This window comes from Mizuhopecten yessoensis, unplaced genomic scaffold (genome assembly GCF_002113885.1).
Source record: "Mizuhopecten yessoensis strain PY_sf001 unplaced genomic scaffold, ASM211388v2 scaffold557, whole genome shotgun sequence".
In the NCBI taxonomy this organism is placed as follows: Eukaryota; Metazoa; Mollusca; class Bivalvia; order Pectinida; family Pectinidae; genus Mizuhopecten; species Mizuhopecten yessoensis.
In genome coordinates, this window is record NW_018403606.1 from 75,791 (window position 1) to 94,043 (window position 18,253).

At 37.5% G+C, this 18,253-nt stretch overlaps 1 protein-coding gene across 1 annotated transcript in view; it reads left to right on the forward strand.

The window, feature by feature from the left end:
• The window catches only part of LOC110450838 (atypical kinase COQ8A, mitochondrial-like), a 29,563-nt gene extending 12,661 nt beyond the window's left edge, over positions 1–16,902 (forward strand). Inside the window, exons 2-5 of the mRNA XM_021498609.1 lie at positions 3,190–3,195; positions 6,966–7,075; positions 14,323–14,475; positions 15,183–16,902. Coding sequence (XP_021354284.1) covers positions 7,022–7,075; positions 14,323–14,475; positions 15,183–15,473 — 498 coding nt within the window. The 5' untranslated portion in view covers positions 3,190–3,195; positions 6,966–7,021 and the 3' untranslated portion in view covers positions 15,474–16,902. The remainder of the gene's footprint in view (positions 1–3,189; positions 3,196–6,965; positions 7,076–14,322; positions 14,476–15,182) is intronic.
• Positions 16,903–18,253: the final 1,351 nt, after the last annotated feature.

Consider the following 18,253-nt stretch of genomic DNA (forward strand, 5'->3'; position numbering starts at 1 on the left):
TATGTTATATACGGTATTGCCATATGTTTACTAATAATAACACCCTTTTTGTATGTGTAATAAGTCTAAAATTTCCACAAGTTGATATCAGCCCGGGTGATATCACCCCCCCCCCCTAGAAAAGTGATATCACACCCCCTAGAAAAGTGATATCACCCCCTAGAAAAGTGATATCACCCCCCCTTGAAAGTGATATCACCCCCCCTAGAAAAGTGATATCACCCCCCCTTGAAAGTGATATCACCCCCCCAGAAAAGTGATATCACCCCCCAGAAAAGTGATATCACCCCCCAGAAAAGTGATATCACCCCCCAGAAAAGTGATATCACCCCCCCTAAAAAAGTGATATCCCCCCCCCCCCCTTGAAAGTGATATCTCCCCCCCTAGAAAAGTGATATCACTCCCCCTAGAAAAGTGATATCACACCCCTAGAAAAGTGATATCACCACCCCTAGAAAAGTGATGTCACACCCCCTAGAAAAGTGATATCACACCCCTAGAAAAGTGATATCACCACCCCTTGAAAGTGATATCACCCCCCTAGAAAAGAGATATCACCCCCCTAGAAAAGGGATATCACCCCCCCTAGAAAAGTGATGTCACACCCCCCAGAAAAGTGATATCACTCCCCCTAGAAAAGTGATATCACCACCCCTAGAAAAGTGATGTCACACCCCCCAGAAAAGTGATATCCCCCCCCCGTGAAAGTGATATCACCCCCCCTTGAAAGTGATATCACCCCCCTAGAACAGTGATATCACCCCCCCTAGAAAAGTGATGTCACACCCCCCAGAAAAGTGATATCACCCCCCCTTGAAAGTGATATCACCCCCCTAGAAAAATGATATCACCCCCTAGAAAAGTGATATCACACCCCTAGAAAAGTGATATCACACCCCTAGAAAAGTGATATCACTCCCCCTAGAAAAGTGATATCACCCCCTAGAAAAGAGATATCACCCCCCTAGAAAAGTGATATCACCCCCCTAGAAAAGTAATATCACACCCCCTAGAAAATTGATATCACACTCGTTTCCGCTAAATGCTGTCTACTTTTAATGTAAACAATTGAATTGTTGGCATGGAATAACTGCGGTTTCATGGAAAATAATTTAAAGATTGATTTACAAAGCCCCACCCAAATTTTAATAATCATATCATTTTGTTGGAATTTTGGAATTTCTAAATGTTGACTTTTCACGTATAATTGTTACTGTTTTGTTTATATGCATCATTGTTTTTGTTGCCATTTTTATGGATATAAATAAAATAAAGACTTTTTTGTGTGTGTATGTTTTGTTTATTTTAAAGGAAAAAAACATATGATAAAAAGTTTATGATATGATCATTTTGATATCACACCCCAATCAGCCCTTGAGTCCTAATATCAGCTCTCGGGCCTTCGGCCCTCTGGCTGATATCAGGGCTGAGTTTTACTAAGCAACTTAAGTTACGATTTTATCGTAACCTTAACTTACATTAAATCTCCGTCTTACTAAACTTCGTATCTTAAGTTACGCATAAAAAACTATCGTAACTAATACGACAGCTTAGGGGCTACCCTAACTTACGATTTTGTCTTAAGTTATGAACTTTCTTAACTTACGCAATATTAATCAAATGGATTTATTTAGTGCTACATGTTTCTTTGGCGGAATGAGAATATGTTCAAACCAATCATATAAAATTAGTAATTGATTTTGTGAAACAATAATACAATTAAAAGTTTACAATTTTTCTCAGTTATATTTAAAAGATAAGGTTAGTGCAGACAAATTCGACATGCACCCAAATCGCCACCCGGTGACAAAAGTGTGTCATATCACGTCATATTGTGTGACGTAAATAACGCCAGCCTACCGTAGTCATCAGCACAGTCAAAGCTTTTAAACATTTTGACAAGAAGTGGTATAAGAATAAAAAAGCAGTCTTATTAATTTAAACAGTTATAAAATCGCTTGTAACATGACGACGATTTAAAACATTTGGTCTGGACATCTCGTCAACTAATGCGATCAATCTTACACATACAAAATGTGGTATATACTCTCACAGAGGAGAAGAAACAAGGGGTACTTTTTGTTGAAATAAATAAAAAAATATATAAATAAAAGGCCACACTATACTACTTTTCTGTATTTCTGGATCCAATTACCTACAAAAAACACACAAGACTAGCTAGTTTACTTTAATATGATTCAGAAAGTAATCACGTCAGTTATCTACCTTTTCTTCAAATGATAGTGACTATAGTATATATGTCAGCAATGTGCGAATCCGCTGACTGGTCAATCAAGAACCGCATAGAATCCTGAGCGTAGTACATCTCTCAATGAATCAAAGGACGCCACGTGCACCGTCACGTTCAATGAGGCTTTGCAAAAAATAGTATAATCAACACTTTTCTAATCGTGGCAAAAGTACCTGTAACGTTGACTTAATATAAATAGAACTTAAAGAAAAAACAATATTGTTGAAATAAGGTTTGATTTTAACAATTGACTTAAATGACTGCATGCATATTCCACTACGTACATTTTATACATTATTACGGTAGTGGACTGAGTTTTGCTTGAATGATAGAAGTGGCAAATCAAACTGGCGTGGAAATGTTTTTCGTTATTTTTGTTCTTTAAACAAATGAAACAGCAGTTTCTGACCCTGCCGTTAATTGTTGTTGTTGGTTGATTGTATCAAAAAAAAGAACGATCTTATGTAAACAGCATTTCTTTACCTAAAATAAACTATCACAACTTAGAAAAGTTATATTTATTTCAACCTTAACAATTATTACACGCACACACATTTGGAGCTGTTCGTATCAGTACGACTTATGTAACATCAGCATACAAACTTTTACATATAGACACTTACATTACTTGCATATTAGTGAAATGTTTCAAGGTGGCAAAACTGCAACTTTGAGCAAACCACGGAATGTCTGACGTCACAAATGTTGTTGTGTGATGTCATTCAAGCGTGTTTACAACAATGTTTATTTAGACACATTTCAGTAAAATCTACTTCTTATAACGTTGGCATTTTGATTACTTGCACCCTAAATTCGGACGAATTATTAACTGAAACCATTGATTATGTGACGAATTTGCCTTCCCTAATATAAGCATGAGCTTGGACACAATTTAATTATACAGAACCGCAATTCTTACATAGATTCCCCCTCCCCACGAGACATACATATACTACACTTCTACACTCTGTATTTCTCTACCCTACCCCCTGTATGGCGGAGGTAATCACTAGTACATTTCTTTCGATTTTGTTGCTGTTGTTTATCTGAGTTGAAGTGAAGTAGCTAGAATGTATGAAACAAACCCCTCTCTTTTCACATCTATTTCTAATGTAGCAGCATTAATGACGTGACCTACTCCAAGTATTGATCACTGGATAAATCTGCCCATTAAATTCACACCCGATTGTTATTAGCTCCAGAAACACAGATAACTCGCAGATAACTCATAGGTACGCATACGTTATAATTTAGTGATATTGTATCGCTAATTTTAACAAATGCAAAAATAGTAGTTATTGGGGGCCTTAATNGTGAGCGATACAGGCCCTCTTGGGCCTCTTGTTTAGGTCACCTGAGCTTTGCTCAAGTGACCTATTCCAATCACTTTCCGTCCGTCGTGTGTTGTGTGTCGTGCCTAAACTTTTTAGCCCACCATCATCTGATGGGGCCAGGGTGGGGCCGAAAAGGGAAAATTAACCAATATTTCAAAAATCTTCTTCTTCAGACTCAGGGGTATTACAGTCATTTTCTCTGCTTGGATGGAAACATCACCAGGGGCTTTATTTAAATTGTAAATTTCAGGACCCCCGAGCTATCCGTTTTCCCTTGGGGAGGGGATAAAGTTTAATATAGTTTATATAGGGAAACAACACTTTTGGTTATATTTTTACAATTTTCTGTTGGAAATTATTTTTACTTGGTGAGAATTATCCTTGGAGGAGGAAGATGGTTTTAAATTGTAAAATTGGGATTCCTACGCAAACCCTAGGGGCCAGGGCAGGGCCCAAAAGGGAAAATTAGCCAATATTTCAAAAATCTTCTTCTCCAGACTCAGAGGTATTGCAGTCATTTTCTCTGCATGGATGGAAAGATCATCAGGGGCTTTGTTTAAATTGTAAATTTCAGAACCCCCGAGCAATTCGTTATCTCTTGGGGAGGGGTTTCTCTGCATTATTGTTTATATAGGGAAACAACACTTTTGGGTATATTTTGACAATTTTCTGTTGGAAATTATTTTTACTTGGTCAGAATCCTCTGTGGTGGACGACGGTATCACATTGTAAACTTGGAATTCCTGCCTCATCCCCAGGGGTTAGAGTGGGGCCCCAAAGGGAACATTTACAAATATTTTAAAATTCTTATCCTTGGATGACATGATAAGTATTGTATTTCATTTAGTTTACATGCTGATTTCCACATCACATCTAAACAATAAAATAAAGCTACCAGTACCTATGATATAACTCAGGTGACCGCTAAGGCCCTTGGGCCTCTTGTTTAATTAATGAGTCACATGTGTCCATTGTTCTGTACTTCAGGAGACCGGCTACCTATTTCACTACTGTGAAGTTTTTCAAGAACGATACTTCTTACATGTAATTACTATGTGTATATGGTTTTATTATAAAATGTCAATTTTTAATCGTTTATAGATAATAAATTTTACACAATTTCAGCACATATGAAATTGATATACATTAATGCAATACTAATCTTCATATTTGGCTGATGGCTTCCTGGGATAGAGCCTAACAAAGTTTGAGAATGAAAATTAGTTTGACCTACTTTCAAGGTCACAGGGGTCAAATATGTTAAAAACTTTAAACAACTTCTTCTGAATAACCAAAATGCCCAGGATATCGATATTTGGTCAGTAGCATGCTAGGATGTAGTGCTACCAAGCTTGTACAAATGAATACCCTTGAATTAAATGCAAGGTCACAGGGGTCAAATATGTTAAAAACTTTAAACAACTTCTTCTGAATAACCAAAATGCCCAGGATATCGATATTTGGTCAGTAGCATGCTAGGATGTAGTGCTACCAAGCTTGTACAAATGAATACCCTTGAATTAAATGCAAGGTCACAGGGGTCAAATATGTTAAAAACTTTAAACAACTTCTTCTGAATAACCAAAATGCCCAGGATATCGATATTTGGTCAGTAGCATGCTAGGATGTAGTGCTACCAAGCTTGTACAAATGAATACCCTTGAATTAAATGCAAGGTCACAGGGGTCAAATATGTTAAAAACTTTAAACAACTTCTTCTGAATAACCAAAATGCCCAGGATATCGATATTTGGTCAGTAGCATGCTAGGATGTAGTGCTACCAAGCTTGTACAAATGAATACCCTTGAATTAAATGCAAGGTCACAGGGGTCAAATATGTTAAAAACTTTAAACAACTTCTTCTGAATAACCAAAATGCCCAGGGTGAATTACTTGGAAATGGTTGCGATCCCCACTATATAACCATATATACAATTGCTGAGTATAAAGAGATGATTGCACATATGCTTCCAGGTTGGCCTTGGGGACTGCCCCACCCTTGGAGACTTAACCCCTGGGTCATAACTTTGAAATGGTTAATATCCCCACCCCAAAACTATATATACAAATGCTGGGCATAAAGAGACGAATGCAATAATGATATCAGAATAGACCCTGGGGTCTGACCGAACCCCTAGGGACCAAAATGTCAATTTTTAATCGTTTAGAGATAATAAATTTTACACAATTTCAGCACATATGAAATTAATATACATTAATGCAATACTAATCTTCATATTTGGCTGATGGCTTCCTGGGATAGAGCCTAACAAAGTTTGAGAATGAAAATTAGTTTGACCTACTTTCAAGGTCACAGGGGTCAAATATGTTAAAACATCTTTTGAATAACTAAGAGGCATAGGGTTACGATATTTGGCCAGTAGCATGCTGAGATGAAAGGCTACAAAGTATGTTCAAATGAATGACCTTCACCCATATTCAAGGTCACAGGGGTCAAATATGTTAAAAACTTTAAACAACTTCTTCTGAATAACCAAAATGCCCAGGGTGAATTACTTGGAAATGGTTGCGATCCCCACTATATAACCATATATACAATTGCTGAGTATAAAGAGAAGAATGCACATTTGCTTCCAGGATGTCCCTAGCGTCTGGCCCCACCCTTGGAGACATAGTCCCTGGGCCATAACTTTAAAACGGTTGAGATCCCCACCCCAAAACTATATATACAATTGTTGGGCATAAAGAGACAAATGCAGTCATGATATTATAATTGATCCCAGGGTCTGCCCCACCCTTGCAGACTTGGCCCCTTGGTCATAACTTTGAAACGGTTGAGATCCCCACCCCAAAACTATATATACAAATGCTTGGCAAAAAGAGACAAATGCAGTCACGATATTAGAATTGATCCTGGGGTCTGTCCACAACGGTAGGGACCTAGCTTCTGAGTCAAAGCTTGGAAACAGTTGAGATCCCCACCCCATAACCATACATAAAATTGATGGGCATGAAAAATCTAATATAGCTATGCTACAAGGATTGGCCTTGGGGTATGGCATGTTCCCTTGATCTCATTTGGAGAATAGTTTGCCATGATTGCTAAGGTATCCAGGTGGGCGATACAGGCCCTCTGGGCCTCTTGTTTTGGCAAAACATTGTGTTTCATTTTTTTTTTAAATTCACTCCTTTTTTACATAAATTTCAATTTAAAATCCTTAAAATTCTGACAACCTTTTTATTTTGGTGGCAGAAAATTTTCTTTACTTCAAAGCAATATAACTACAAAATTTGAAGAAATTCTACTGAGAAATGGCGACACAATCCTATTACCTTAAGTTGAAACTGCTGTGATTAATACAAAGAATACATACTTTATTAATGTTTTCTTACAACTTCAAAATGTTTGTGTTTTTTCAGATTGGTTCAGATATTCTAAAGCTATGCTTGAAGGAATTATATGTTTATCGGTTCATGCAGACAGATCCAAACTGGTCAAACTTTATGTATCAGCCTGATACAGGCAAGGTAAGTAGTTGGTCTATAGTCTAACACAGAATAATGTGCCTTTAGCTAGAATGAGGAGAACCACTTTTGTGAAGTGTCTCAATATGCAATACATGTACCTTAGCTTTGCTGTTTTTAAGATTGCCTGAATTGATTTATATAAGGATTGAATGGCATTTATATTCAAATCGACCTGCGTCCGTGGTCCTTGGTTTGTGGTCCATGGTCCGTCCTGAATGACCTTCACCCATATTCAAGGTCACAGGGGTCAAATATGTTAAAAACTTTAAACAACTTCTTCTTAATAACCAAATTCACAGGGTGATGATATTTGGCCAGTAGCATGCTGAGATGAAAGGCTACAAAGTTTGTTCAAATGAATGACCTTCACCCATATTCAAGGTCACAGGGGTCAAATATGTTAAAAACAATAAACAACTTCTGAATAACCAAAATGCACAGGGTGATGATATTTGGCCAGTAGCATGCTGAGATGAAAGGCTACAAAGTTTGTTCAAATAAATGACCTTCACCCATATTCAAGGTCACAGGTGTCAAAATGTCTTAAAAAACCTTTAAACAACTTCTTCTGAATAACCAAATTCACAGGGTGATGATATTTGGCCAGTAGCATGCTGAGATGATAAGGGCTAAAAAATGTGTTCAAATGAATGACCTTCACCTATATTCAAGATGACAGGGGTCAAATATGTTAAAAACTTTAAACAACTTCTTCTGAATAACCAAAATGCCCAGGGTGATGATATTTAGTCAGTAGCATACTTTGATGAAGGGCTACCAAGTTTGTTTAAATGTATGACCTTGAATCATATTCAAGGTCACAAGGAGCAAATATGTTCAAAATATTTAAACAACTTGTTCTGAATAACCAAAAGGCTCAGGATGTTGATATTTAGTCAGTACCATGCTGGGATCAAGAACTACTATGTTTGTTAAAGTGAATGACTTTGACTTATATTCAAGGTCACCAGGGTCAAATTTGTTTAAAATCTTTAAACAACCTCTTCTGAATAACCATGGGTCACAGGATGTTGATACTTTGCAAGTTGCATCCTGAGATGAAAGGCTATAAAATTTGTTCAACATAATGACTTTGTTCGACTTTCAATCACAGGGGTGAAATGTTTAAAACCCAGCTAGGCCATATTAAAGGTCTCAGGGGTGCAATATGTTAAAAACTTTAAACAACTTCTTCTGAATATCCAAAATGCACAGGTTTAAAAACATTTACCAGGAGCATGATGAAGGGCTACCAAGTTTGTTCAAATGAATGACCTTGACTGATATTCAAGGTCACAGGGGTTAATTGTCTAAAACAAACTTTATACAATTTCTTCTGAATAACCAAAATGCCCAGGATATCGATATTTGGTCAGTAGCATGCTAGGATGTAGGGCTACCAAGTTTGTTCAAATGAATAACCTTGAATTAAATTCAAGGTCACAGGGGTCAAATAGGTAAATAATTCTAAACAACTTCTTCTGAATAACAAAAAGGATCAGTATGGTGATATTTTGGTCAGTAGCATGCGCGGATGAAGGGCTACCAAGTTTGTTCAAATAAATGACCTTCACCCAGGCAATATTTAAGGTCACAGGGTGAAATACGTTAAAAACTGACATTTTGCCTGTAGCTTTATTTTAGATCACTTTTGAGGTTTACAACTGTGAGATTAATACCAGGTGAGCTATGCAGGCCCATTGGGCCTCTTGTTTAATTTTGAGACTGATCAGATATGTAAAATGGCTGACAGGCAGCAATCTTTTGATTTTAACAGTGAATGTTTGTTATCGCTATTTCTTAGGAAGTACTTGAGGAATCTTTTAGAACTTTGCTCAAGTGACCTATTCTGATTGCTTTCCCTCCATTGTCGTGCAACGTGTGTGGTGCGTCAACTTTTTACATTTTCAATTTCTTCTCAAGAACCAGTACATGGAATTTTTTCAAACTTGGTCAGAATCATCCTTGGTAGATGACACTACAAAATTGTAAAATTGGGATTCCTACCCCAACCGCAAGGGCCAGCGCCCAAAGAGAAAATTAACCAATTTTTGGCGCAGTGTCCGTCGTCCGTCCGTCAACTTTTCTTTTAAAACGCTCCTGTGGGCAGAGGGGCTTGGCCCAGAAGTGGAAACATAGCAAATTCTTCAAATTCCGCCTTTTCTTGTAGGAATGACAGGAATTTGTCCAATTCATATAAATAATAAACCCTGACTAGCCATGTAAAACAGCAACATCTGGCTATTTCAACTTAAATTTTGCTAACATTTCTAGGTGAGCGATACAGGCCCTCTGGGCCTCTTCTTCAAAAATCTTCTTCTCCAGACTCAGAGGTACTATAGTCAATTTCTCTTCATGGATGGAAAGATCATCAGGACCTTTGTTTAAATTGTAAATTTCATGTACCCCCTGGCAATTCATTCTCCCTTGGGGTAAAGTTTACAATAGTTGATATAGGGAAATAACACTTTTGGGTATATTTTGTCAATTTTGAGAAGGAAATTATTCTTACTTGGTGAGAATCATCTTTGGAGGAAGATGGTATTACAATTTAAAATGGGATTCCTGCCTTAACCCCAGGGGCCAGGGCGGGGCCCCAAAGGGAAAATTAAATAATATTTCAAAAAACTTTCTTTCCTCCAGATTCAGATGAACTACAGTCCATTTCTTTGTATAGATGAACATTCCATCAGGGGCTTTATCTTTTTTTCAATTTCATTACCTCTTGGCCATCATTTCTCGCTTGGGGAGGGGGTAAAGTTTACTTTAGTTTGAATAGGGAAATAACACTTTAGGGTATAAAATTTGTGCATTTTTAGCAGGAAAATTATTCAACCTTGTTGGAATGGTTATGGTGCCAGATGGCAATTAGATGGGTATGAGAAAATAAGTTCATGCCCCATAAGATCATGCCCCATCCCCGGGGCTAGAAGGATGAGGCCAAAATGGGTAAAATCAAAAGTTAAAAAATCTTCTTCATCAGACTCAGATGTTTTATTAACAAACTATGTCCTGTCAATTTTCAGCAAGAAATAATTCAAACTTGGTTGGAATAGTAATAATGAAATTGAAATCAAATAGTTTGAGAAAGCAAGATTCTGACCTATCCCAGGGTTGGCCAGGGAGGAAAATTGGCTAAATAACAATAGATATTATATTTCTCAAAAGCAAAATGATTTATTTGAATAGTTTTTAAAGTACTTTACCTTTGGTGACATGACAAGTATTGTATTTTACTTTGTTTATGTGTTGATTTTCACATCACGTCTCAACAACAAAATTGAGCTACCGGTCAGTACCTATATAATATAACTCCGGTGACTGATAAGGCCCTTAGACCTCTTGTGTTTGTAGGTTCCCCATTTGTCTGTAGTTATGCATATTTACTTTTAAATCTGGTCTCACTGAAACAACAAACTTACATTGAAGGTTGTCTTTTATACACAGCAGTATGAAGTTTAGATCAAAAGTTACCTTAAGGTGCATTTACTGTATACATGAGTCAATCAAACAGATAAAAGAATAAAAGAGAAAAGATCAAACTGATGTAGAACTAATGAAGATGGTAAAACGGTGGGTGCCATAATCCTTCTGGGATATCTTTTATTTGAAACAATTTCTTCGGAACAACTTGAAGGCTTAGGATGGTGATATTTGCCTGGATGAAGGGCGACCTAGTTTGTTAAAAAAAATAACCTTGACTAATATTCAATGTCAAAGGGGTTAAATATGATAACTTTGAATGACTTCTTCTAAATAACCAAAAGTTGCATGCTAGATGGAGGGCTATAAAATTTATTCAACTTATAGTATTTTACTGCCAATAACCCCCCCACCTAACTTGATTACCTTATAGACATGCTAANGCCATCTTGGATATATACCACTGTTTTGATCTATGACCACACTAAATATTATGTACTTATCCACTGTAGTTGTTCATGTTGTTAAAATAACAACTAACAGACAGAATATTTTTTAACAATCACAAAAAATTGATGGTGCTGTTGTTTTTCTTAACTTATTTTCTATCATCAACTTGTCTCGATAATTTTATTTTATCAAACACAATTTTTATATTTTTTATTGATAAGTCAATCAGTACTCTTTAAGACACAATACCAACATTCAGAGGTGTAAAAAATTAATATAACGACCAGGCTCTCTGGTGTTTGGCTAGTGCCATTACATGATTTAAATATATACTGTACTATGAATTCAAGCATATACAAGGCTTAATTAACACAAAACCAAAAGAACTTATCGGTATGCAGGTTGCAAGCATTATGAGCAAGAGACATGTTTTATGGATAAAAGTCTTCCAAAAAATAATGTCCAGGAGCCGTTTTTGTTGACAACTGTACATGTATTGGTTGATACAAATTTCAGAATGGCAATATGAACGAACTGACCTTGACAGAAAGATTTGATATGAAAAAAATTATCAATTTAAAAACGATTTTACCTCCTGGTACAACTCATAAAAGTATTTTAAAGTGTTTTCATAATTTGCTATTTCAGTACAGACTATAGATATAATGGATTTGGTACAAACAACATGTTTCATTTTACATTGAAATCTGCAAAATACACAACCGGTTAAAAAATTAAAGCATGGTGTTCTTTCAGCAACAGAACGATGTTTTGTTTTAAGTTAAGCCATCTAGATATCTTGATATTTTGTTATGTTTACATCATATTCCATAATCACGTGTTATAATATTGCTTATGCAAGAGACAAAAATTGACATACATTTATTTTTGAGATGGAGACAAAATTAGGGAGGAGGCTTAATGCCAGGCACCCACCCTGTTCCCGGGACATTTACCAAAGTGGGGAGGGGGCTTATTTGCGAGAGGGGGCTTATTGCCGGTAAAATACGGTAATGACCTTGTTACACCTTCAAGGTCAAGGTGGTCAAATGTGTGGAAATACATGACAAGATCTTGACAAGAAAATATTCACATGCAGATGTAAGGTAGGAATAGTATGAACAGCTCATGTGTAATTAGGGCCCTGTATTGGAGATACGGGTGCCCCTTAGTAATCCCTCTGTCTGTCTGTCTGTCCGTCCACAAATTTTGATCCTGGCTAATAACTTTGTTATTTATTGACCGATGTACTTGAAACTTGGTCAAGATGTTCAGTTAACAAAAATACACATTGAAGTAAAAATTCAAGGTCAAAGGTCAAGCTCATTAGGTTCAAAGGTCGAGGTCAAATTTTACATATTTTCACTGATAAACATTTTGTAATGACGTTATGAAGCAAAGTTCGTCAGAATTAAACAAGGAGTCAACTGACCAAAGGTCAAGGTCATCGGATCAGGGGTCAAGGTCAAATTTTGTAGCTTTTCACTGGTGAACATTTCCCTATGACATTATGAAGCAAAGTTGTTCGGAATTAAACATAGAGACACACTGAGGTAAAAAGTTGAGGCAAAGGTCAAGGTCATTAGATTCAAAGGTCAAGGTCAATTTTTGCATCTTTTCACTGATGAACATTTTGTTATGGCATGATGAAGCAAAGTTGATCAGAATTAAACAAGGAGTCAACTGACCAAAGGTCAAGGTCATTGGATCAAATGTTAAGGTTACATTTTGTATCTTTTCACTGGTGAAAATTTCGCTATGACACTTTGAAGCAATGTTGCTCAGAATTAAACAAGGAATCAATTGACCAAAGGTCAAGGTCACTAGGTCAAAGGCGAAGGTTAAATTTTGTACCTTTTCCCTGATGAATATTTTGTTATGACATTATGCAGCAATGTTGTTCAGAACTTAACACAGAGTCAACTGACCTTAGGTCCAGGTTATGGGATCCAAAGGGTCAAGGTCAAGTTTTGAATTTTTCACTGAAGAACATTTTGTTATGATATTAAGAAGCAAAGTTGGTCGGAATTAAAAAATAAGTCAACTGACTAAAGATCAGGGTCACTGGGTAATTGGTCAAGGTCATTTGGGTCCAAAGGTCAAAGACAAAGTGGATCTCTGACTTTGACCCTGGCTCTTGATGGAGGAGGTATATAAGGTGAAATAAAACAAATCAAAGCTAACAAATGAGTATTGCACCAGTGTTTACATTTCTGTTAGCCCAGCAAATATGGCGGTGGAAGGAAACAAGACTCACATCATAGTACATGTAAAATGTATATTTTGCTTCCTTGCGATTCTTTTTGAAGTCCAAATGTCAAACGTCAAGCTTAGCTATATGGGCAGATTGCATCTTGATGTTTATGGGGGATATATTGCCACAAGACGGGGCCCTTACTGACCTGTCAGTGTTCTAGTTTATATATGTAACAATATTTCTTTATAAAGGTGAAAACAAATTTTACCTTGATAAAGAAAGCCAGAAGGTCAACCAATTAACTGAACAATATAACAGTAAGAAATTATATGGCATTGTACTTTTGTCCGGTTACATGGTATTAAAACATTTATTTTGAGTTAGCCTTTTACCCATTTCTTTTCTGAGATTAAGAACACCAATGCTTGGTGTTGTCGTTCCCCCTTCCTGTGCTAGGTTGGTATTAAAGTTGTCTTTGTTTAGTTTGGGACAGTTTTCTCTCATTTCTGTGCATGTAGATAGAGCTGTCCAGGGTAAGAAAAGGGTGTAAGAAATTTCTATCTTACACCCCATTTCACGTGACGTGATGTGACAATGGCTCAACAGTGACGTGACGTCACAAATTTGAAAAACTTGGCTGCCACAACATGGAAAAGGCAACGTGATGAAATTAAAACCATACTAGTTAGAAAGATGAGATCAATTTTTCTGCGCGAACTTGGTTTGCTAATATGGGGTATGCTAAATCTTGCGGACAGATTCATTTTTGTCAAAATAGCTAAGGGGCAAAGTTGACAATTTCCAAATGGTAGTCAGTCAAAATGCATTTTCATGGTCTCTGAGCTTATTCTGGTAGTTGGAATGAGAGAAAAATACTCTTTCATGCCAAGGGGTTTAGGATAGAGAAATTCTACCCTCAGGGTTTTCAAATTTGGTAAAACCCTCGATCGGCTTTACCAAAAAAAGAAAACAGGTAGAATTTTCCTATCCTACACCCCTGGGCATGAAAGAGTCTATTAATCATTGTTGGCTTAGGGCTGGATGAGAAACTAATTGCATAGGTCAGAAATGTCAATGCTTTAAGAATTGCCTCTTGTTGGTTATTAATAATTCAGATTGTTTGTGTTTTTCTTTTCTTTTGTGTCTGATTGGTCTTTTACTGTCCTTTCTTGTGTAGATTGTGCTACTGGACTTTGGAGCAAGTCGTGAGTTTGATAAGAAATTTGTTGATGGTTACATCAAGGTGATTCGAGCAGCAGCAGACCAGGACCTAGAGGGTATTCTCAAATACTCTAAAGAGTTGGGCTTCCTTACAGGCCATGAGAGCAAGGTAAGGGGGGTAACTCTTAACACTTAAAAATGCGATCAGATCAAGCCATGCAGATGAATGTGGAGCTCAACGATTAATTTGTTTAATACTCTATCCTGGTCCGAATTATTCTGACATTTTATCGACTTTTTTTATATCGGTCTGGAGTCGATTAACGTCAGAAATCCAGCCCTTTATAACATGCAGGAAATAAGCAACCCGCGCCAGGGTCGCTCTTCAAACTGATACTTTAGAAACAAATTGTCACTTTCACACACTTGTCCATGTGCTACATGTGTGTGAAAGTGACGATTTGTTTCTAAAATATCAGTTTGAAAAGCGACCCTGGCCCGGGTCGCTTTAATATTTCCCGCATGTTATAGAGCACCGGAGTTCTGACATTAATCGACACCAGACCGATATAAAAAAGTTGATAAAACGTCAAAATAATTCCGACTATCATACCCCTTGATATAAAACTAAGACTCATGTCAGTCTTGTTACCTCCATATTCCTGCAGTGAATGGTATTACCTGCTGGAGAAGTCAACTTATCTTGTTGACACTATTGGAGTGTCAAGAATGGTGAGTGGAAGAGGGTTAACATGTCTCTACACATCAAAGTATGAGGAGACCTCGGTCGAGAGGTCACCCACAGTATCAAATATATATGTTTATCATATATTATGAACACTATCATTTCTATTTTGTTCTCCTTTCTGATTTTAGAGTATGGAAGAAGCTCATGTAAGTGCTGTGCAGATTCTGGGTGAGGCACTGGCATCCTACGAACCATTTGACTTTGGAGCACAGGATATGACTAAAAGAATAACAGAGATCATCCCTATAATGGCTGACCAGAGACTGTGCCCTCCACCGATAGAAACCTACTCCCTCCACAGGAAAATGTCGGGGGCATTCCTGCTGTGTGTTAAACTCCGTAGTAGAGTACAATGTAAAGAACTCTTTGAAGAAATTTGGACAAATTATCAGTTTGGAGACTTGGAATCCGAAGTATGATATACATGTGCTGGGAAAGTCTTTGTGCTACTATAAATAGGATGAGTTTGCATGGGTATGATAGTATATGTTGTGGTAGTCTAAATCTTAAGGTATGGAAGTGATGTGTTTCTCTAATGTGTGGTCATAATCTTAAAGTATGGAAGTGATGTGTTTCTCTAATCAGAAGGTCATCATCTTAAAGTATGGAAGTGATATGTTTCTCTAGTGTGAAGCTAGGTCATCATCTTAAAGTATGGAAGTGATGTGTTTCTCTAATGTGAAGGTCATAATCTTAAAGTATGGAAGTGATGTGTTTCTCTAGTGTGAAGGTCATAATCTTAAAGTATGGAAGTGATATGTTTCTCTAGTGTGAAGGTCTTAATCTTAAAGTATAGAAGTGATGTGTTTCTCTAGTGTGTGGTCATAATCTTAAAGTATGGAAGTGATGTGTTTCTCTAATGTGAAGGTCATAATCTTAAAGTATGGAAGTGATATGTTTCTCTAGAGTGAAGGTCATCATCTTTAAGTATGAAAGTGATGTGTTTCTCTAGTGTGAAGGTCATAATCTTAAAGTATGGAAGTGATATGTTTCTCTAGTGTGAAGGTCATCATCTTTAAGTATGAAAGTGATGTGTTTCTCTAGTGTGAAGGTCATAATGTTAAAGTATGGAAGTGATGTGTTTCTCTAGTGCGAAGGTCATAATGTTAAAGTATGGAAATTATGTAATTCTCTAGTGTGAAGGTCGTAATCTTAAAGTATGGAAGTGATGTGTTTCTCTAGTGCGAAGGTCATCATTGGCCCTAATGTGCTTTGTAAAAAGTGGAGGTGGGTTCAGGAAAAAATAATTTCCTTGTATTCTATATTCTGAGCCAACTGTAGTCATAAATATTGCACATGGGTACCATGCTGGTTGTCAATGTGGTATCATGTGACTGAAAAAATCACATCAAATACAGCTATATCAAAGATGATCCCTCAGTTTAACTCAAATCCGAGAGTATGTAGTCTGTCTGATTGACAATTGTAAATGTATATTGTCACTACTACACTATGTATTATGTCAGTTTAGAATTGATATTTGGTACTGACACTATTTGCAGTGATAGTTATATCCCCTGCAATGAAGTGGGGGGTGGGGGGGAGGGTATACTGAAATCAGCTTGTCCGGCTGTCTGTCCTTAGACAAAATTTGCTATGCATTTGCTAATTTTTCTATAGATTTCTTTGAAATATTTGGTGTAGTGGCAGAACCAGATGTAGTTGTGTCCCCTGAAATAAATTTGTATTTTGAATCTTTTTAAGAGAGTTATGCCCCTTTACAAAAAAATTGGCAAAACTTTGTCCTGTTATGCATTTGCTCATTTTTCAATAGATTTCTTTGAAACTTTTTCAAATAAATGACCTTCACCCATATTCAAGATCACAGGGGTCAGATATGTTAAAAACTTTAAACAACTGAACCGAAATGCCCAGGGAGATGATATTTGGCCAGTAGCATGCTTGGGTAAGGGGCTGCCAAGTTTGTTCAAATGAATGACCTTGATTTATTAGCTCCCGTCTGTCCGTACGTCAACAATTTCTTTAAACGACTTCTTCTTAACCACTGATTGGAATTCAACTAAATTTGACTGGAAGCATCCTTAGGTGGTGGGGATATAAAATACTACAAATGGTGGGGCTGACCCTCCAGGGGGCTGAGGGGCGGGGCCAAAGGGGTCAATTTGGCTATATTGCTTTAAGCGACTTCTTCTCTGGAACTAAGAAGAGGATACCAACCATATTTAACTGGAAGCATCCCTAGGGGGGGGGGGGAAAAAAAATTTTAAAAAGGGGGGGGGGGCCCCCCCCCCCCCCAGGAGACTGAGGGGCAGGGGCCAAAATGGGTCAATTTGGCTATATTGCTTTAGGCGACTTCTTCTCTGGAAAGTAGAAGTGGATACCAACCATATTTAACTGGAAGTATCCCTAGGTAGTGGAGATTCAAAATTGTACAAATGGTGGGGCTGATCCCACAGGGGGCTTAGGGGCAGGGCCAAAAGGGGGCAATTTGGCTATTTTGCAATAAATGACTTCTTCTGTAAAACTATGCACTGGATATCAATCATATTTGGTCAGAAGCATTCTTGGGAGGCAGGGATTCAAAATTGTACAAATGGAGTGGCTGACCCCCCAGGGGGCTTAGGGGAGGGGGCCAAAAAGGATATTTGGCTATATTGCTTTAAGCGACTTCTTCCCTGGAACTAAGAAATGGATATCAACCATATTTGACTGGAAGCATCCCTAGGTGGTGGTGATTCAAAATTGTACAAATGGTGGGTCTGACCCCCCAGGGGGCTTAGAGGCAGGGCCAAAAGGGGTCAATTGGGCTATATTGCTATAAACGACTTCTGCTGTAGAACTATGCCATGGATATCGATCATATTTGGTCGGAAGCATTCATGGGAGGCAGGGATTCAAAATTGAACAAATGGTAAGGCTAAGGGGTGGTGCCCAAAAAAGTTTATTACTTGGAAATGGTTGTGATCCCCACCATATCACCATATATACAATTGCTGAGTATAAAGAGAATAATGCACATTTGCTTCCAGGATGTCCCTAGGGTCTGGCCCCACCCTTGGACACATAGTCCCTGATTCAAAACTTTGAAACGGTTGAGATCCCTACCCCAAAACTATATATACAAATGCTGGGCATAAAGAGACGAATGTAGTCACGATATTAGAAAAAAAAACTGGGGTCTAACCGAACCCCTAGGGACCTAGTTTCTTAGTCACAGCTTGGAAACAGTTGAGATCCC